Source organism: Mizuhopecten yessoensis, unplaced genomic scaffold (genome assembly GCF_002113885.1).
Source record: "Mizuhopecten yessoensis strain PY_sf001 unplaced genomic scaffold, ASM211388v2 scaffold11157, whole genome shotgun sequence".
NCBI lineage: Eukaryota > Metazoa > Mollusca > Bivalvia > Pectinida > Pectinidae > Mizuhopecten > Mizuhopecten yessoensis.
In genome coordinates, this window is record NW_018408908.1 from 652,029 (window position 1) to 674,443 (window position 22,415).

At 35.2% G+C, this 22,415-nt stretch overlaps 2 protein-coding genes across 5 annotated transcripts in view; one reads left to right on the forward strand and one right to left on the reverse strand.

Annotated features, from left to right (window-relative positions):
* Positions 1–2,496: 2,496 nt before the first annotated feature.
* LOC110467059 (fibrinogen-like protein 1) lies at positions 2,497–6,366 on the forward strand. The gene is made up of 5 exons (XM_021523951.1): positions 2,497–2,968; positions 4,506–4,586; positions 5,086–5,400; positions 5,581–5,722; positions 6,080–6,366. The coding sequence occupies exons 1-5, from the start codon at positions 2,560–2,562 to the stop codon at positions 6,249–6,251; spliced, it is 1,119 nt and encodes a 372-aa protein (XP_021379626.1). The 5' UTR covers positions 2,497–2,559; the 3' UTR covers positions 6,252–6,366.
* Positions 6,367–8,701: 2,335 nt separating this feature from the next.
* Positions 8,702–22,415, reverse strand: part of LOC110467069 (uncharacterized protein C12orf56-like) — a 51,697-nt gene continuing 37,983 nt past the window's right edge. For all 4 annotated transcript variants that reach the window (XM_021523963.1, XM_021523962.1, XM_021523961.1 and 1 more), the window contains 8 exons: positions 16,682–16,823; positions 16,119–16,228; positions 15,647–15,736; positions 14,992–15,136; positions 14,709–14,783; positions 14,101–14,178; positions 13,111–13,292; positions 8,702–11,826 (listed from right to left, as the gene is read on the reverse strand). In XM_021523963.1, the coding sequence (XP_021379638.1) occupies positions 11,682–11,826; positions 13,111–13,292; positions 14,101–14,178; positions 14,709–14,783; positions 14,992–15,136; positions 15,647–15,736; positions 16,119–16,228; positions 16,682–16,823 (967 nt within the window). In that variant the 3' untranslated portion in view covers positions 8,702–11,681. The remainder of the gene's footprint in view (positions 11,827–13,110; positions 13,293–14,100; positions 14,179–14,708; positions 14,784–14,991; positions 15,137–15,646; positions 15,737–16,118; positions 16,229–16,681; positions 16,824–22,415) is intronic.

The following is a 22,415-nucleotide window of genomic DNA, read 5'->3' on the forward strand; positions in this document are numbered from 1 at the left end:
TACGTCAGCATATATCTTCAGGAGAGTCCATCTGTCATTACATATACTGTCTCCAAAATGTCATAAGTGGTATTGCTTCAACGATTTAAACCACTTAACGTCCCATTATTGCTTTTTATTGATCAGATTGAGAAGCATTTATCCGGTTCGTATGTCGTTTACGTTTATAAGTGACGACTTGGAAAACAAAATGTAATTGGTCGATTATGGGCTTAGTATCATGGGCTTCACGCACAGTATCATTCTAAATCGTTTAGACCATTTAAGCTTTAGCACTAAAACAATTTAAAGCGTGTTATTGATATATTTATATTCAATGTAAGTAGGTTTGCAGATGTTGCAAGTTTTAAATAATGGCATGAAACAAAAGAAGATGTTTATTCATAAATGAAAGTTAATATTTGGTGATCTGAGACAAGATTATATTAAGCTGATTTAGAAAAAAAATACGGTCATCTAAACATAAATATAAGATAGGCCTTGGCGTGGTTATGTGGGAAACGAGGATGGAATAACAAAATCCTAATATATTGGGGACATTGCGGAATGCATCAGTGGAGATACTAATGACGTCAAATAACGTTAAAAGCCCATTTTACACCTCATATTTCGAGCACTTTGCTGGTCAGGGAAATGTCAATCTCCATCAGATGTCTAGGAATAATAAAAGGAAATTGGTCATCATCTGTCATCGGTGGGGTTTACTCACTGAGGGGATACACAGTTGTTCGCATGACTGGATAGGTTACAAGTAAATATCTCATGTGGTCTCGAAGTTCTTTCAACCTTTACAGAACTAAATGTCATATATCGTCTTACATCAGACATACATGTGTTACGTAATCCTATTACATAACTACGTGTCCTTCATGTATAACAGTCGCTTTTAAAACTTATAGTTTCAGAATTATTGAAAACAATGTGCCTTCTCTGTATTTTTGCAGATATTGTATAATTTATTACATTTCTTTAGTGATACAGCTAGGTTTGTTTCAGTCAATACAAAACAAGGTCCTGAATTACAAACTGAGTAAATAGATACAGTACCCTCCTACTTGACTGGAACTCATATATTAGACAAATCGACAAATTGAATCAATGACTGGCGCCAAACGTTTTAGCGCAATTTTACGCTGTTATATTGACGTCGACATTATTCTGCTCTCGACGTCATTTTATCCCTTATTATTGTTGATCCAAATTTCCAGGAAGCAAACTGAACATCAATGTGAGGCATTGATAAACAATATTTCGAAAATAAATACAGTATGCATACCAGGAACATTTGTATGCATGCAATGGCAATAACAATACAAGACATGTGTAAATTTGTCGTCTCAGATCACACTCGTTTACTACACGAATAGATATTCCGTCTTTGCATATTGCACTTATCTATTCTCTGGTGACAGGTATTGATTGTTACGTCATTGGTTTGTGTGAGAACATTACGTCGTTTTCTCAAAAATTGATGACGTTACTCTCACAAGCAAATGACGTAACAATCAATACCTGCTCACAAGAGCAGATAACTCTGCGATACGTAAAGATGGAATAGTACACTTGGGCTAAAGTGACATATTCTTTATCACAATCTTATAAATTTGTCAAAATGAACGCATATGTGTACAATTGCTCATTAATTATTTCTTTGATAAAATAAGATAACGAATTTAAATAAAATCAATGAAAGATATTTTATCCTTTCGAGTCGCGGATCTGATGCCGACTTCATAGTGCTATCTCACTGAAATTTCATGCCGAAGGCACCAAGCACAGCATTCCGCCCGGTCTCATTATACGGACAACGGGTGACCCAGTTGTTGTCATTCCCCTAAATGCTGAACGTTAAGCAGGGAATAACATCTACCATTTTTAAAGACTTTGGTAAATTTACTATTTGTAGTATTGGTTTATAACTCAAAATCGGTCAAATATTTTCACAAGAACAATTAAGGATCGAGTAGCCCTATTTACGCAAAAAAACAATATTGTTTTATAGTTATTTAATTCAAAAGATTTTAATCCTGATATTGATTTATTGGAGGATTTGCAATAAAGCTGTTACTAGAAGTCTTGACGACTTTCCAGATACCGGGTACTAATGCTTTTAATGTGGTTTCGTAAAATATCAAGTTATTTGGGACAATACATAGAGAATGATTTATCAGAAATACGCCTTACTTGTTGATCTTATCTCTGAAGTAAATAGGATATGACTATTGTGACCACATTGTCAGCTTGGTTAAATAAAACATCATCGAAACATTGCAATAATATTTCGATAATATTCATTATAGAGAGTGTCGAATATAGCATTTAACGCAAAACATGGTAATAGCAGGATTTTGTAAAACATTCCAGAGGCTACTCACTAGAAAAAACCGATAAATGATCTTTTTCTTGAACGTAACTATGTGTTACATATTACTGTTTACATTATAGATAAGCAAGTGTATGTATCTGTCCACTGACCCAGATTTAAGTTCAATTGAACACTTATAGACGCGGACGATTACTGAGCGTTTCTGTGAACTGTTTCAAAGTAACATTAGTACAATGGTCAACATTCGGTCACTCCTGTTGCTTTTGGCCATCTCGTTGTTATATCTAGATACTAGTAACTGTCAGACTCATTTGTACCAGGAACTGGATAACCATGATATTAGGCTGACTGCACTGGAACAGATGATGCTGAACTTGACTCAGGCATGCAACCATATGCAACAAAACTACGAAGATGTCAAACAAGAAAACGCAGTACTGAAGGCAGTGGCTATGACCCTAACAGTCCGGGTGGAGGCCTTGGAACAGAATGGTACAGGACAAGCTGCCCAAACGAACATTGGTGGCACGTCTCCATCTCAAACAGTGACAGCTACGTCATCACAAACATCACAGGCCACCTATGTGTCAACATCACCACAGACTCATGGTCCACCGACGTCGTCCACCACACCACCGAAAGGTATCACTTATTACTCTGCTAGCAATCTTAACTTTTATCAGCAAAGTATATGTCTTGATTTAACTTAATATGATATGTTATATACTTTATCAAATCTATTGATCTAAAATGTCAACACGGTATGACATAAACTTTCATTTCACGGTAGCATCCGTCATCGTTACGTATTGGACACTTTCCTACTCCTTTGTTCCCGAGGTAAGCCGTCATCTTTAAGCTGGAATTTGTTCTGGTACGATTTGCATGACATACTAGTTTAAGAATAAATTATTTCTCGAAGCCATGATTTGTAAATTTACAACTTTATAATAAACACCTTTCGTTGTGATTCAACGGACGTTAAAATACATTTAGACATAGCTTCTCATTCTTTGATATCTAGTACCAGTACAGGCTGAATCCTAAATGGACAAAATGTATACGTTAGTAGAAGATGGTTGACCGTTGGTCAATCAAGGTGTACCGTAACCTTGAAGCTAAAAATCATTCTGGGATGGTTAACAAGAAAACTAGTTTAAGGATAATTTTATACCGGAGTCATTCAAAAGGGTAGTTGTATTTTTACATACGTCTCGGAATCCTTTGGACGTGGGTTTTCACACTTAGAAAACAGATGAGTCCTTACCGCCGATCCGAATTGTTCGTTGCCAATCTGCGAATGGTAAATCGTTGCAACACCTATTTGAAGTTCGGGATGCTATCTCGGTGATTGTGTAAAACAAACGCAAACTTCTAATGAAAGTTAAATATTCTACATACAAGACCAAGTTAATCTCTAACCTCAAACGTATAACGAGGACCATTCACTATATAACCGAACTAACCTATTGGTCATATCAATCCTCGCTTCTTCTTTCTCAATATGTATTTGACCCTGAGGTCGACTCACTTCGTCAAACGATATTTAAGCTCAACAGATCATTCTGAAAGAAACTATAGGGGATTCGCCATATTTCAACTAATCCCCAACTGCTGTCTGGAGGTCATCACCTGATTGGAAATTGCGTCGACGCTGTTCTTTCTTTTAAATTTTAAAATAGCTATTAGTCATTAGGAGCCAATTCTGGCAAAACTTGAACCAGTTGCGCTTCATGGTGTCGACATGTATGGACTCTGGTATTGTCATGTTGGCGCAACTTGCCCTTTGTGACCTTTCCTCGCCGTTTCGTCGTCTGAATTTTGAAGATATACACAAGACATAGTCATAGTCGGTATGTTCAAACATGCCGTCATTACAGTTCTAGGGCGATTATATATTGAATGATGTAATCATGCTATAGAAAATATGGAACATTGTTTGGCAAAATATCCATTCTATTTTAAAGCCAGAAATGAGAAATGAGAAGTAGTAAAGATTTTTTTATTTAGCTCACATAACTCGGATGTACAGTGTTATGTGTTTTGAGCATGCTCGTCTCAAAGTATGACAATAAAATATCATTGAATATATATTGGTCCGATCACATTGAAGACATTTATCACTGTTCGATAAAGTGATAATGTTAAAAGTAATATTTAATCTTGTTCTATATTTCAGTCATACCAAGAGACTGTGCGCATGCTCAAAGGATGGGATCTAGACAAAGTGGAGTATATAGAATACAGCCTCAGGACGATAGTAAGGACAACATTGTTACAATTATTAACAACTTTTTGTATAATTTTTCAAGACGCTACTTTTTTTCTTAAAGGAACTACCTTGCCCCATTTCTACAAGATCTGTATTCTTATGAAACTAGTTATCGCGATCGGAAATTACTCTTTCTTGCCCAGTGGTGTTAGGAAGGGAATTCTCTAATTTGATATTTCAAAATTGCGGCAAAACCATCCAGTCTGTGGTTTTAACAAAATCGATAACCTCTCAGCTAGAATTTTCCTATCCTACAGAACTAGGCACGAAAACAGAATCTGCTTCTCTCAAGCTTAGGCAAGAATGTCTGATAAACTGATACTTTATGAAGATGTTACAGATGGGCAACCTTTGTATTGCAACACTGCAGATGGGTTTAGAAAAAAAATGCTTTTCAAACAATAACTGCTTCGATTATATATAGTTCGACTGAAAAATGTTTCATTCATAAACACATAAAAAAAAACCACTAGCACAGCTGTTTCAGATAGAACATTCGAAGTTCACTGTGATATGGTCGACGATGGTGGCGGTTGGACCACGATACAGAGACGTATGGACGGAACGGAAAACTTCGAAAGGAATTGGAACGACTACAAGAACGGTTTCGGAAATATATCCCGTAATTTTTGGATCGGAAATGACCTTCTTTATGGCTTGACGAGTCGGGGTCACATGACGTTTCATGTCAACCTAGACGACTGGGAAGGGGTAAGGCGGTGGGCAGAGTACCAAGACTTCCAAGTCGGCAGTGAGTTAAGCTGGTACATGCTTAGTGTAGGAAAGTACACCGGAACTGCGGGTAAGTATACTAGAAACTGCAGACTGATGCTGTCTTTGTTTTTCTTCTTTCGTTGGCTTCACGTGATAATTCAAGAGAGAAATTTTCACTTCCAATGTTGATTTCCTGGGTTTTTTCTGGAGTGTTCCAGTTTTATCTGAAATTTTTGACAAAAGTTTCTTCATCTTTTTTTATATCCAGGTGATTCCTTTCATTACCCAGCCTCGTCGCTCCTCCGTCATGATGGGATGAAATTCAGTACCCCTGACCACGACAATGATACGAGTTTTCAACAGTGTGGACGTATGCTCAAGTCCGGATGGTGGTTCAACAGCTGTTACAGGTAAAATGATGGTTTTTGATTGGGTCGTCTACTCCAACCCAGTTTCTAAATGTGTCGTCGTCATAGTTGCTTCATCTAGAAGGATGTCGTCTGCCCATGTACTGTTGGACTGGTTCCTGGTTTATCCATCAATAATAATGTCTGCTCTCGACGTATTGGTGGCGTCGCGGTTGCTAAAATTAACGGTTTGATGTCTTCTAAAATCAGTTTGTCGTCTGTTCTAATCAAGTTGGCGTGTTCAGTTGCTTCATGTCGACTATCGTCTGCGTTGGTTCTTTACCTACTATGTAGAAGAGGTAGATTCTGACACTAAGCCAATCTGTATTACCGGTAAACAGGCTTCAAACTGTGTTTCAGTTCCAACTTGAATGGGCCTTACTTGACTCAGCCAAGTGGCAAACACACATACGGAGAATCTTGGGGTCAGCCATCAATGGACGGAACAGGGATTGAGTGGTATCCATGGAAGAAACACCAGTATTCGTTTAAATATTCCGAAATGAAAATTAGACCGACCAATTTCGTCTGATACGATAGTTGCTCTGTGCTTACACCATTACACATCCATTCCTAGGTTCATCTGAAATTTTCTGAAATTAATGTTTTATTTGTGAACTTCGGCACAATAAAATCGATGTGCATTTAAAACGTCAAAATGATTTTTCGCATCTTTTCTTTCGCGACTCGTAGTTTAATTAGGTAGACCGAACTTTGAAGCGCCCTTGTGACTCCTAAAACATACTCCAAAGCAACACATCAATGGCCATGTCTATAAGCATCTTTGACGTTGTAATCATTAATCATATGCCCGACTTTATGTGTTTAGCTGTTAATTCATACTTTGGAACGTCATCATTTTAGCCTAATCACCTAGTTAAACAGAAACATACGTTTGCATTCATTCATATGGGTATTCCTTGCGTTTTATTCTATAAGTAATTTCCATACTGTACCTCTTTTGGGAGGAAGTAATTACCGCATGGGTAAGATAATTTTGATGTATATCATACACATGACGGCTTTTTCACACCATGAAGTCTTTGAAGCCTATTAAAAAACAACCCATTAACTTTTTAATAATTGTATTCTTGTTTTATTGTCATGGAAATATGAAAAAGGCATTATTCTGCCATCAGATAATTCTTCTTCCAAGTAAAAACATAGAGCTATATATAATTCAACATGTGTTTGACAAAATGTTTCGTTGAAAGTTACAGAACAGTGTCTATGCTAAGGTTACTACGATAGAATCTATGCTAAAGTTTCACATTGCCATGTCCATAATAGGAGGTAAGGATAGAAAACAAAACTAAGGAGGAGTATGGTCAGCAAACCGTTCATCAACATCACGTGGTAAGAAATAATCTGATATCACACATACAAACTAATATCGGTGATCTTTACTTATTGACAAAACCATTAGAGGAAACAAGTTTTGGCCACATGCTATAGATATTCAATATGAATAACAAATTCTTGTTTCAAAATTATGCCAATATACATCCTTTCTGATCGTTCTGTCCATATCCATTTTTTCCATTCATTTAATGACTTTGTCACGATATCATGTGTTTGTGGTGTTATAATTGTCAGTTTAACTCTGATCAATTACATATTTATGAACGAATATAATGCAGCATACCTGTCTGGGTCAAAAATTATCCAACAGGATTTGAGAATGTGAAAACCTGAATAGCAGCAAAATATTCTGCTTGCTAAAAAAAAGATTTTTCACAATCCTTCAAATGAATAATAATAAGTGATAGTGAAATGAGAAAATAAGGTATACTTACTCATACAAATGTAACAGTTTAAATACGGTATACTAACTCAAACAAATGTAACAGTTTAAATACCGTATACTAACTCATACAAATGTAACAGTTTCTGTTACAAGTATGCTGTTCAAAGTGTTACTGACAAACAACATAAGAATATAAGTCCTAATGTAATCCTTACAGGAGACAAATTAAATAAATATATTGTGCTAAAAATAAAATAGATATCTATCGGTAAAATCCTGCAAAATATTCACGGATTTTGATGAATGAATGAGATGGTTAGAAGAACCCCGTAACACGATGTTGACTTTATCTCAGGACCAACAGTCCGTACAGTTGATACTATGTATAGCTATACATCTGTTTGGGTGAAATGCCTGTTAAACAATCACTGTAATACTTTTCTGTCTATGGAAGTGTAGACAATTAAACTTGTATGTAATCTATACAAAACTCTTGTTTACACTATTTAACCACAGACTTAAAATTTAAACAAATCAAAGACTTAACCCTTTCACCACTGTAGACTATAATGGACTCATCCAGATCAATGTATGGTAGAGTCTACACAAGTTACATAGGGGTGAAAGGGTTAAAATCAAAACAAATAAAATTACATTAAATGAACAAAAATTGTAGTTTTAAAATGATCTTTGTGTGACTTTGGTTTGATCTTAATGTTATTCGTAAGTGGAATTTGTAAAATAAATTGTAACTCAGACTGTATTCAACAAAATATTGTCAAACAAATTAAACCACCCTGAACATATACATTGCACTTTTGTTACATTGTAATGTTTACCATTGTAATGACAAAGAATGGTGATGACAATCTTTTATAACATTGTAATGATATTTTATAGTTTTAAACCCTGTGATGTATGACATTGTTTTAACAAAGATTGTAATGACAACCTTTTATAACATTGTAGCATTGTAATAAGCTTTTGTAAGTAAAATCATTGTAGTGTACAAGATGGTAAGTTATAACATTGTAATGACAAAATTCTACCCATACACAACTGTCATGGGAACACTCGAAGACATTCATACTTCAACTCCATGGAATGTTAAAAGAAAGTGAAATGATAAAGACATAAGGACGCTATACACAAAGGGCATTCTCAAATTTGTTATTTCAAAATACTTGGTATGTAAAAAAGTAAAACTCAGAAAAAAATATTTTTCATAATGGAACAAATGAAATTAAACTTACAGCAAACTGAACTTAAAATATTCTTAAATCATCTGAGAATACATTCTTTTGAAAACATTTAGTGAATGTATTTGAACCTATGCATACCAACGCATTGGAGCTCAAAGCTATCGAACACTCCAGGCCTCATAGTCAAACAGGGCAAACATATATTGACTTAAAGCTGAAGTTAATTAGGTAAAAGGCTGACAATTCCTGGCATTCCTGATTTTATAGATTAATGAAAATGGAATCCAAGTGAATGAAGATCTACAAGTGAGTTGTCCAGATCACCGGAGCCCAAGTTATTGGTATTCTACTGTCTATTTACAGCGTTACATTATTTAAATTTCTTCTCATTTGTGATTTTGGTGCAATTTCATGTGCCTTTTGATAAAATTAGCTGTGAAAAAATCTTTGAACATCCAACCTTTGAATGATGTTTCAATGCAGTCATATACCTTGACCACAACAGAGGTGGACAAAATAGTGCATCATGCTCACAGTGTGATACTAATACATTAATGCATGTCAACTATTTACCATTAAATATGAGATTGTAATCCTATCATTTAGAACAAACTGAGATTGCTTATCAACATGACGACTCACTTATACTTAGCAGACATATAATATTCACATTTGTTATTACATGTTGTATTTATCATTATTAGTATACAATATATGTAAATTGCCCTATTCAATCCCAAGGAAATAACTCTAAGGCGCTTATGATTCCAGGGATGAAAGACATACAATCAACACAATCAGAACAGTGTTAGAGCAGCCTCACTAAAACACATCTAGATCCCCTCTCTCACCAACATCTATGTGCATGTTTGTATATGCTGGTGGAGGTTGTATAGGTGCTCTGCTTGTTATGGGTCTGTATTACCAATAGCTGATTTACATCTTCTTTCCAATATATCTCCTAAAATGCTGGTGGGATGGCGGTAAACCCAGAATAGTTGTGGGTAGATCATTGATTGAGAGGACCAGCCCTTTTGCCATTCATGTGATGCACATATGACTTTGCCTCAGATATTGATCAAACTCAGCAATTTTTGACAGATTTGAGACAAATATTCTGATGTGCTTGATATGACAACATTGTTCTGTACAACTAATTTGTCAAAGATTTTAAAAAATCTACCTGAAATTAGTCTTTACCGTAAAATCTGAATTTTGAGAAATAATAATAATATCTGATCGTTTTGCTGTGTACTTATGAATGCAGTTTTTAACCTTTAACCTTTCAGTTTCCTTTTGAGCATCAGATTTTTGAGTGCACCTTATCATTGTTGTCAGGCCCTGTATGACTTTACCGTCGCTGGGCCATTAAGCGACTAACTAACCTCATCTTTAGTAGATGGAGTTCCCTTGTACGGTATGTGCCATCAGGGCATCTTCTTAAACTGAACTTAGGGCTTTTATTATAATCATCATTTCCTGGTTATGGTTATTGCAGAAATCCAATGTTTATTCATCAATAATAAAAATTAAATAAATATCATTTCATTTTTTTTCTTAAAATGAATATTGTGTTATAGTAATTTATACCATTAAAATAAATTACATTGAAGAACAATGATTATCAGCATCTACAACTATACATACTTAACCACTATTTTAAATCTCATAAAAACCACTGACTCTAAGTCTATCACATTTTTGACATTCTTCATAATGACATTTTGTATATCAAATGTTTTATTTGAAGTGAAATGTAAAATGTATGAAAATGAAAATTATATCATGTTGATTCCTATAAATACTTTTTTTCAATAAATATAATAATATATATATTTTAGGACGGATTTGTACAAAAACTTGTTCAAATTGTTCATGGTACATTAAATAAATTTGAAACAACTATAATATTATGCCACTAAATGGTAAATGAGAGTTTTAGCTGAACAATAATACCTATATTTAAAATGAAAGGTGAACCTAACTCCATAAACTCATCCTATTCTATGTTGGTGTTTGTTATCTCAAATGCAATTGGCACAAATATTTTCAAGGTACATGTCACAATCTGGAATATTTACGATGTATAGATCAATTGTATACACATCACAGAATAATCTTGTACAGGTACACAACAATAAAATGTCACAAGATATAACATTTTCCAGTAATTGATCAATAATCCTTTTCAGTAATACATGTACACTGTATATCATTTCTTTAACAAATCAAACTAAACCACACATAAATATATTTAAAACTATTTTTCTGATGTTAAACGAATTGACAAAGGACACCAATTGTAAATACAGAAAAGATAAAAGAGTATGACATTCATTTCTCTGACCGAACATAGTTTTGTTGAAGTTGGTAGGGGTGGGTGGTTGGGTGGGGTGGGGCGGGGCAGGGGTGTGTGTAAGTAGTCAGGTCGGGGTTGGTGTTATAGGGTCAGTAAGCAGGCAGTGGTAGAAGGTTGGTTACCAATCAGATCAGGGGTTGTTTAATGTTGCAGGGGGCAGTCAGATCAGAGGTCAGTGGGTATGAGGTCAGTCACTAAAGTCAGGTCAGGGGTCGGTGGGTAGGGGATCAGTCAGCAGTTAGGGCTGGGGTCGGTGGGTAGGGGATCAGTCAGCAGTTAGGGCTGGGGTTGTTGGGTAGGGGATCAGTTACTATAGTCAGGTCAGGGGTCAGTGGGTATGAGCATATGCACTGGTCAGGTCAGGGGTCGGTGGGTATGAGCGTATGCACTGGTCAGGTCAGGGGTCGGTGGGTATGAGGCTATGCAGCAGTGAGGTCAGGGGGTGGTGGGTATGAGGTCAGTCACCAGTCAAGGGTCGGTGGGTATGAGGTAATTACAGGAGCAAAATAAAGAACAGTAAAACCTAGTTAAAATTTTACTCCTTAAAGACCAATATTTTTTTGTTCTGGTATAACTTGAGGTGTCAAGATTTTCTGTTCATTTGCACAATAAGGACCAATCTCAAGGACAGGTCTACTTTGTAACTAGGGGAGGTTACTCCCTTGGCGACTTGGGGAAGGCAACGGTGGGTTTCTCCAGAACCTTGGACATCACAGCTTCTATTAAAGGCATGATTATAACACTGATCGGGTAGGCTCCCGGCAGCTTCTTACTGACAGCAGGTATTTGGACAAAATATCTGTCAATAGAAATATCAAAATATCTTTAGACAATTTTGACAAATATGTTTTTGAATGATACAACTGGAGTTAAAAATATTCATTTTGTGAAAATCTATGATATTTCTAGCATGTTTTTTACTTCATCTAGACATGAGTATATCCACTACTGTATATAAGTATAAAACATGGCCGATTCAGAAACAAAAGTTTCACAGACCTGATTTTCTTTCCTGGTATTTTGAAACTAATCATACTGAAATAGATCAGGGACGTATAATGGACAGCTGTCCCTGAATAGATATAGTGTGTTGGCAATTTTCAAAGCAAATGCTTTACCCAGGAATGCTTTATAATCCTTTCTTGAGTAACTTTTGATAGGAAACATGTCCAATGACAATGAAAAAGGCCACATGCTGGGGTATGTTCACCTAGCCTTCAGACAGCTAAGTGAATGAACAACTAATGGGTGTAAGTTCCATGTTATTTGCTACAATATTCAAGCATTTGTTGAATGTAAACTGAACAAGAGAACCGTGGGGCGGAACAATAAACGCATATCATGATTATTTAGCCTACTAAGTTTCAATCATGATTATAATGTATACCAAGTTTAAAAGAGATCGGTCGAAAAATGTAGGAGGAGATTGCTGACAAACAAAAGTTTACACTGGCCGACGCCATACCATAATACTCCCGTCAAATTTGACGGGCGTATAAAAAGGATCTTGTTGAAACTCGCAAAATATTTTATTCTTTCACGAATATTAATATGTGTACAATGCTACACGAACATTTATCTAAAGTGATATTTCAATAAATATTATAAGGAGAAAGAAATGCATTTAGTATCTAGTTTTATATCACACGAAAATTTATAATAGATTTAAATTTAGTGCAAGTCAAACCGTGTAAGATAATGTTCTACTAAGGAACACTTAAAGGTCAATCTACTGAAAGCAATATTTAATATTGTAAAAGGTGAAATTAGTGCAGTGTGGAAATTTTTGCATTTTTAACGTTGAGTAAATTTGCAGAAAAATTATCCACAAACGATATGTATATCTATAGATTATATAGATTTTTTATATACAAAATATACAGATTTTTGATATACATACGAATATGTATATCTATAGATTATATAGATTTTTTATATACAAAATATATAGTTTCCAGGACCATTGTCAGAACAACAATTTTCACACTGCATCACTGAATCAATTTAAAAGAATCCCATCATGAACATTTCCACATGATAATTTCCACTTTACAGTAAAATATAGTAAGGAGAGGAGCTTTACTTGAATTCCTCCATGTAGTTACTGCGTATGAAGGCAGCTAAGCGTGGGCTGTACTGTAGGAAGGTCTGGATCACGGAGAACTGAGTGTACAGCAGCACGCCCTCCACCGGGTTGAGGACCTCGCGTCGACCAGGTCCCAGTAACTTCAGCATCTGTTGGATCACTCGGTCGACAAACTTCTCCTACAGAATATATACCCATACATCAGATTCCACGCAGCAATTAAAACATTGATCACTCGGTCGACAAACTTCTCCTACAGAATATACCCACCCATTACAGATTTCAGGCAGCAATTAAAACATTGATCACTCGGTCGACAAACTTCTCCTACAGAATATACCTACACATTACAGATTTCAGGCAGCAATTAAAACATTGATCACTCGGTCGACAAAATTCTCCTACAGAATATACCCACACATTACAGATTTCAGGCAGCAATTAAAACATTGATCATACTTTTATTCAACTTTACAGTATGGTTCATAATTTTATTCAATCCACAATCTTTTCGTATTTCATTATTGTGAAGTACTATCTGAATAACCGTGATTCAGGATCTCTAAATCTGACTTCATTGACAGGACTTTTTCACCCATCATATTAGCCAGATTATGAAAAAACAATTTGAAAAGGTTTAAAACTTCTACAGAACTATCTTTTAATTTGTATTAAATACCACAAAGATTTGTGTGCCTCGGTTCAGTAGCTGTAATCGCTAACGCGCAGTCATTACTACAGTGTGCAATCAAGCGTTAGCTTCAGACCACTCACTCTCCTAAGAATTTCGGTTCGATCCCCAGCGGTGGCGCCGTTAACATTTGAAATGTGAAAAATTTCACTGGAAAATCTTCTCCGGAAAAACTAACTGTTAATATCTACAGTTATGTAAATTGAACATCTCTTTAGGGTATCACAGCTGTGTCCAGCATGATTGATATGACCACTTCTTTGGCCACCTAAAACTGGATGCTGTAGGTTACCTACCGTCGTACGAATCTCCTCTAGCACCTTGACCATCCAGCCAATGTTGAAGAAATTCCCCTCGCTGTATCCCCAGTTGGCCTGTACAACAAGATTTCTATGTATAATTTCTTACACTTCCTTAATCATACATTTTCATATGGTTTCCTATCAACAATTACATCAAAATCAAACATTACAATGTAAAAGGTTGATATTTACATATAGATGTATTATCTTTCATAAAGACCAAATATTTAATATACATTTTCTGTATTATTTAGAAATACAATAGTATTTACTTCACAGTTAAAAGACTAACACTGCACTTGATACACTAATTGTGTTTTGTCAAGATGTTTGTGTAAAAACCTAATTTCAAAGAATTTTTCTGAAAAAAAAAGAAAATGAAGATAGAAGCAGCCAATCTGCTAACCAATCCATAATCTTTAAATAAACATGATTAAATCTTAATTAAGAATTCACAACTTGAATTTTTGTATTATTTTCATTATATTCATATCGTAAAAACACCTAGTTTTCAAAATAAAACCTTGGAAATTTATGGATAAGAAATCCCCAATGAAGCTACCAGTTGTACAGTACCCATACAAGGGGGGTAATTTGCTCACCTGTTTTGCCATCAGGAAGAGTTCGTAGACGGCGGCAAGTCCTGTTTTCGTAAACTGTACTAATTGTTTCTCGATCTGTAAAACATATTACAATACATATGTATCTGACGTCAATCGTTTGGTACACATCATATAGATTCAGTCAAATATACACTACATGTGTCTCTTCTAGATAACAGATCTTCTTACAAAACAAGAAATTTCTCCAAACAAGATGCATTTATGATGATAAAAGATTCATTAAAATACTGAAAAGGTCCCTTACAACAGGTATATATATTACCTCTGCGTCCACATCCATACTCATACCATCTCCTCCCTTAAACGAGCCCCCGACAGACATGGTGCTTCGTGTGGGTACTGAGAACTTGTTGGGGATCTCCGGCGAACACGTCAGCACCATTAACAGGTCCAGCACATATTTTCCTCTGTTCACAAAAAGTCAAAAAGCAATCAATTATTTTCCATAATAAATTCAAAATTGAGGGCTAACCAACATGTAACAAAACTAAGATTCAGTTATTATTTCATGAATGTTGATGAATTATCCTCAGTATTATGGAAAGTCATGATATATACAAGGAGTTATCTCCCATGTCATTAGACCACATGTTACGCTGTCTTTTTGTTATAAACACCCTTCAGTCTTTGATTTCTCTATACCTGTTTTCTTTACTAACACATTCTGTCTGTGCTTACAGTGATCTTAATTCAGCCATCTTTGTTTCCAGCAAAAATTGATTTACCATTGGTGACTAAATAAAATAAAGCTTAGCTGTATATATAAATAACGAAGTCTCATAGCTACATTCCCATTCCAAATGATGTAGACAAAATCCATATAGGAGTTCCTTGTGGATCAGTAACCTGTGTTTCCTGTATTATTGAACACAGCGATATGAGGTTAAGGTCACCAGCTGACCTTTGTGTGGGATTACCTTTCAGCCCTCAGAGTCTGGATGCGAGCAGGGATAATCTCCGACTCCCTGAACATCAGACTGAGCATTTCCGTCAGCAGTATCACAAGTCTACAAGAAAAAAAATTAACTGTGGTAGTTATCAAGAGTAAAAAAAGAAAAGTTCTTGTCAATGACGAGAATATAGAAATACTTCACTCGAGAGGACTTACATATTTACAGATTCTTTGTCTTACATTCTACTGTGGTTAACAACATATTCACTTTATTATCAGAAATTATCGTATATTGTGATGCTGCAACTTTGACCCATTGACCACCAGTGTTAACCTCCTGTTTCATAAACGTTCCTTAGCTAAGTTAAGGAGCTTCCTTAACTTAAGCATTTCCTAAGGGGAAATTTAAGTTAAGGAACGTTCATGAAACTGGGGCCTCAGGTCAGTATAGGTCACTGTTCACCCTACACAATACCTCTACTTAAATTTCTACTCACTCAAACTCGTCCACCCTCTGTAGCTTTCCGTGGTCGGTGTGTATGTTGATAGGAGATTTAGGTAAATACCTCTGTAGCTGTCTCACCAGAAATAGGAACATGTCAGCGTTCTGCAAAAGATAAAAAATATATATATATATATATTCATTAACTCTCTCCCATCATATCAATATGGTATTAATAATCAACATGTGATTTTTTTGTCCTATTACCACGGTAGTATCTGTCCAGAACAGCTACAAATGACAGGTATCTCATTTTTATTCTTCATATAATTCAAAAGAAAACTTTAAAATTGTTTGAGAAACTGTCAACATATTTTTTTCCAAAATGAATATGACTTAATAAAATATAAGTACCTTAAATGAGGAAATATGCAAAACAATATCATATATTATTCTTTCTTAATTCATAAAACAATACCAGACAGAGTAGAAATAATTAATGCTTACAAATACTCTGTTTACTATGTCTTACAAACAACAACAAATGTTTTAATACATTTTCTTTTGTCATCCAAAAAAATGATTTCCATGTAAATTAGCCGAACGGTTTTAAATTACCTTCCAGAACATTTTCTTGAGAGCAAAGTTGCGTTCAGTGGCTACCCTCAATTCATTCAACAAGTTAAATGTGTCCTCCATTGTATTTTCTTGGTTGAGCAATTCTCTTTTGAGCTGACTGAAGAGCATTTCCATCTTTTCTCTGTCAGATATAACATTTCCGTATTAGTCCCACAGAAACATGGCAAAATTACAGAATATACACACCCATAAAACAACATTCAAATAAATTCGTAAATTTTATTTCCCTTCTTTTTCATTACAATGTTATTGCTATAGCTCTTTGTTGATGTGGGTGTTTGTTGATATGTGTGAGGCCCAACTTCAGTATGCAATAGTGACCGTCTTTCCAAGATACGGAAGTTGAGCAAGAATGGTAAATGTAGGTAAAATGGTAAGGAAGCATTGCTCTAGAATCTGTGGTATCAAAACATTACTCACAGACAGACATAACTTTCAGTAAGATGTATGGAATAGACGCGATTTCAGTAAGATGTATGGAATAGACACAATTTCAGTAAGATGTCTGGAATAGACGCGATTTCAGTAAGATGTATGGAATAGACACGATTTCAGTAAGATGTCTGGAATAGACGCGATTTCGGTAAGATGTATGGAATAGACGCAATTTCAGTAAGATGTATGGAATAGATGCGATTTCAGTAAGATGTATGGAATAGACGTGATTTCAGTAAGATGTATGGAATAGACACGATTTCAGCAAGATGTCTGGAATAGACGCGATTTCCGTAAGATGTCTGGAATAGACGCGATTTCAGTAAGAGGTATGGAATAGACGCAATTTCAGTAAGATGTATGGAATAGATGCGATTTCAGTAAGATGTATGGAATAGATGCGATTTCAGTAAGATGTATGGAATAGACACAATTTCAGTAAGATGTCTGGAATAGACGCGATTTCAGAATGATGTATGGAATAGACACGATTTCAGTAAGATGTCTGGAATAGACGCGATTTCGGCAAGATGTATGGAATAGACGCAATTTAAGTAAGATGTATGGAATAGACGCGATTTCAGTAAGATGTCTGGAATAGACGCGATTTCAGTAAGATGTATGGAATAGACGCAATTTCAGTAAGTGGCATCCTGCCTTCCTGACATACTGTACTAGAAATGTTGGTGAAGGACGGTGACTGAACAAGGAATTAATTATGCTGTGCAGACTAATTTATCCAACTTGTTACACAACGCCAAACCATAATATATCCCCCCATAGACGAATGTATAAACCATATAGCAGTCTGGAGATCCATGGCTGAGCCTGTGTTTTGACAATAGGTATATCATTTCCTTGATCAACACGACATAATAATGATAATTAAATGATGCTGCAGTCCTTAGAAAGACAAACATTTCAGAACATCAGCTGGCATGAAAGTAAACAATTTCAACTCAAAACAGTTTGACCCAAGATTTAGAAAAATATGCAAGCAGACATGTAAGTGGTACTGAGTGCAGACATGTAAGTGATAATTTGAATTTGGGTATGGTTTAATCCAGAACAGGCAATACTTCATATGTCCCTCTGAAATCTAATGAGCTTTGTTAATTTTAATTGATTTGGTACTTGTTATTTCAGTTCTGGGATTATCAACAAGCTGTACTTCTGAAGGTAGATCTGGAGGTCTGTAGAAGTCTGGCACTAATACTGTCCTGTATATAGTACAATGTAACAGAGACCCTATTATATTTCCATAAGGTCAAGATTAATTATAAATATAAGCTTCTTATACACAACATAACAATGCCTTCACGGCACGGTCAATAAGCTGTATGTATTCTGATAAATATACCAGTCCCATTTAAACCCAATTCAGATAATGATTTATTTAGCAGTAATAAATAGTCCAATTTCTTTTCAATACAAACTTCACAATCTATATTTCTATTAAATTCTAGTGAAGCTCTGTCAAACTAAAGAGACGAGAATTCCACTGAATTTTGTATCCCGCCTGTCCAAGCATGTAGAAAACGTTTATTTAATTGTAAAAAGCAGGCGTCTTTGTGTCAGCTATGTGATATTCGTCGCAGGCAAGAGAAACTTCAGATTTTTTTTTTCATAATCTCATAAAAAGGAAAACAAAATCAATTGCAAATATCAAGTTTTCACGGGGGATTTTAACTCTTCAATCACACTATTATCATGACTTCAAGTCTATTGATGTCATTCAATGTAACCTGATTTGGTTTAAAACAATTCGTCCTGACAGTGTTTGGTTGAAAACAATTCGTCCTGATGGTGTTTGATTAGTTCTGTAAGTGTATAATTGAGAAAGTTTTCTCAGCAACTGTCTTCTTTCTATTCCAGTGTCTCAAAATGTCCATTATGATTTTATATACCAGAACCATGGAACAATCTTATACAAATGACAATATATCCTTGATTTGATATTGTATATTTCAACGAAGACATCAAGAACAATTCCTCTCTATCAGTAAATTGATTATAAACTCGTTTGATTGGCAGACCAGTCCCTTAACAAATGGATCTATGCTGCTACTAAACCCCAACTACGTACAAGGCCAGTGACTTCAAACCACTCAACCAATTACAGGTTAAATTTCTATCGGTGGTTTAATAGAACAAATTAATAATTTCATTGACATTTTAGCTTTCCGTATAAAGAGCCACCAGGAAGTCCCCAAACAAGAAACGCATAAATAATTTTCGGCTCGACTAATAATGCTTTATGGTGACGTGGGCAATGTGGTGGAATTTATAACATGCATGTCACACCCTAAAACCTTACCTGTGTTGATAATAAGTAAACATAATTACCGTAATCATACCCTGTATTTACCTTCAATTCTAAAGCCATAATACGAATGTCATCAAAATTAAAAAAAACTGTCTAATGTTGCTCTACTTAGTTTACTGTTGATTCTATTCTGCACGGGGGTACTTTTAGTATTCATATTTCACAATGGGTTCAAATTCGTTCAGAATGGATTAAGAAGGAACATGATTTTCAATTTAGGTCTTTTCCAAAATCTGTGTATTTAATCTTTGTTATCAATAATATTGAGTCTATCTATTGTATTGTATTAACCAAAAATGTACTGAGGTGACATAGTGTCTATCCATGGTGCATCATTATGACACTTCAGATGGCCCCTTTTGATTACTGGTACGATGTCCTAATCATTCTATGGTTTTTTTCATAGTTTTCATATTAAATGGATGTGAATCTCTGTTGCTGTTTGATCAGAATACAACATTAATAAGTTACATGTTATTTTTCTCATTGAAAATTTTAACTTTACATTCTTTATCAAACTTTATTTTTCACAAATAAAAAGATATTTAAATACACAATGTTCTGTACTGGTACATGTGAATTTAAATATCTCAAGATAACAAAAACCTACCACTTGAAACATGTAAGTGGTAGTCTTTGCCATGTTGATGAGTGCTCGTTTGAAGAGCTATCCAAACTGATACAGGATTAGTTTCTACTCGGGGTATACATTTTCTAAAACACGTGGTCGAGTAGTTAACACAATGACACTGCACATCTACAGACTTGTATATCTAGATAAATAAATCGAATTCATGCAAGTCTATCTCTACTGCTTAGCTTTCAAAATATAATAATCAATACCTTTAGAATAGAAAAACACTAAAATTGAAGACCTTCAGCTGTCTTACTCTCGTTCATAGATCTTATACGGACAAAAATTTGATTGGACAAACCCCTCCTCACAAAAGTTCGTGTTGCAGGGTTCCAGCTTGTACGGGGACACAGAGATAATTTATCAGACAATCACACGAACGATGTCAGAGTGATCCACACATAACATTAACATACTTAATATAGCATTTATTGAAATGATATTGAAAAGAAAGATTGATTAAGTTTTAGTCGGGTTCACTAATCAGGATGTGACGATTACTCAATACTTGAGACAAGTCAGTACATGTGATATAATTCTAGTCTCAATGTGATTCAATACCGATCATGATAACCTGCTATAAATCATGTTATAACTTAACATTTCAACCAACTATTAACACCCGGCAGGCTATGTCGGACACGTTGATTTGAATGGTTCATGTCTCTACAGCTTTAATATAAACATGAACATTGATCATTTTCACATATCTTTTCCAGTCAGGTGAATAATATTTTTTAGCAATTGTGCTCATCAGGAACTAGCTTTGTATTTCGTGATTTGATATAAAAAAAATCCCCAAGCATTTTTTGTTTAACAAAGTGAGAAAATTGATTCTCAACTAAATTAGAACATACAAGAATTACCCTAACAACAAGTGGAAACAGTTGCTTGTGCTCAGGAAACAACACAGGATATCTTAACTCATTCACTCCTGAAGACACATTTGAACCCTTCCAATTCAAAGATCGGAATAGTTTATAATGAAACTTTAGGGGTGAATGAGTTAATGGGAGTTTATCAGATCTGTTCTTATATCGATTAAGAAAAAAGTCTTAACTTTAAATGCAATAAAAAGTAAATCTACCAGTAATCTATAGTGAAGCGATACAAAGATGAACACTTAATTAACACACTGATAGAAAGATAAACATGAAGATTCAAACTTAAGTCTATTCTGTATCACTGGTTACAGGGTCACTGAACCATAACCTTAAACATTTTATTGAGCCATACCTAATTTGTTAACAGAAAATCTCAAAAATCTTTCCAATCTTTCAACAGAAGGATAAAGTCAGCTGACATTTTCCATAAAGGTTAATCTAGCTGTTAATTTCAATATCAATGTCCTACTGTGAAGTCAGTAATCGACTGATTTCATTGGTCAATATGGGTGAGTGCACATATACTATCAGTAGAATTCTACCTACCAAGCTGATAACGTTTTGTGGTATTTTTATTGAGATACAGTACAATATCACGACGAGTTAACCCTGAACAAAATAGAAATAACAGTAGTTAACATTAATATTTGTAAGATCACTATCATCATAAGCTTTGTACAAAACAGCCGTGAGTCTTTTGACAGGTACATACACCAATAATTTAAGGTTAGATACACAAACACAATTCAGAACACTGATGTAGGCTCGCTCATGCTGAAAATCAATAGCACAACACATTTCACATAAAACCTTGTAATAGACAGTCAACAATCACAATGTTTACATTAAAGTTTTATGATCCCCCATTTCAAACATATAAAAAACACAGAACAAAGAGGCATCAGTGCTGTATTTCACTGATTTCATACCATAGCTGGCATTGTCTGTTAGAGACCATCAACTTTACCCACTGATTCCATACCATAGCTGGCATTGTCTGTTAGGGACCATCAACTATACCCACTGATTCCATACCATAGCTGGCATTGTCTGTTAGGGACCATCAACTATACCCACTGATTCCATACCATAGCTGGCATTGTCTGTTAGGGACCATCAACGTTACACACTGATTCCATACCATAGCTGGCATTGTCTGTTAGAGACCATCAACGTTACCCACTGATTCCATACCATACCTGGCCTTGTCTGTTATGGACCACCAACTATATCCACTGATTCCATACCATAGCTGGCATTGTCTGTTAGGGACCACCAACTATATCCACTGATTCCATACCATAGTTGGCATTGTCTGTTAGGAACCACCAACTATACCCACTGATTCCATACCATAGCTGGCATTGTCTGTTATGGACCATCAACTTTACCCACTGATTCCATACCATAGCTGGCATTGTCTGTTAGGGACCA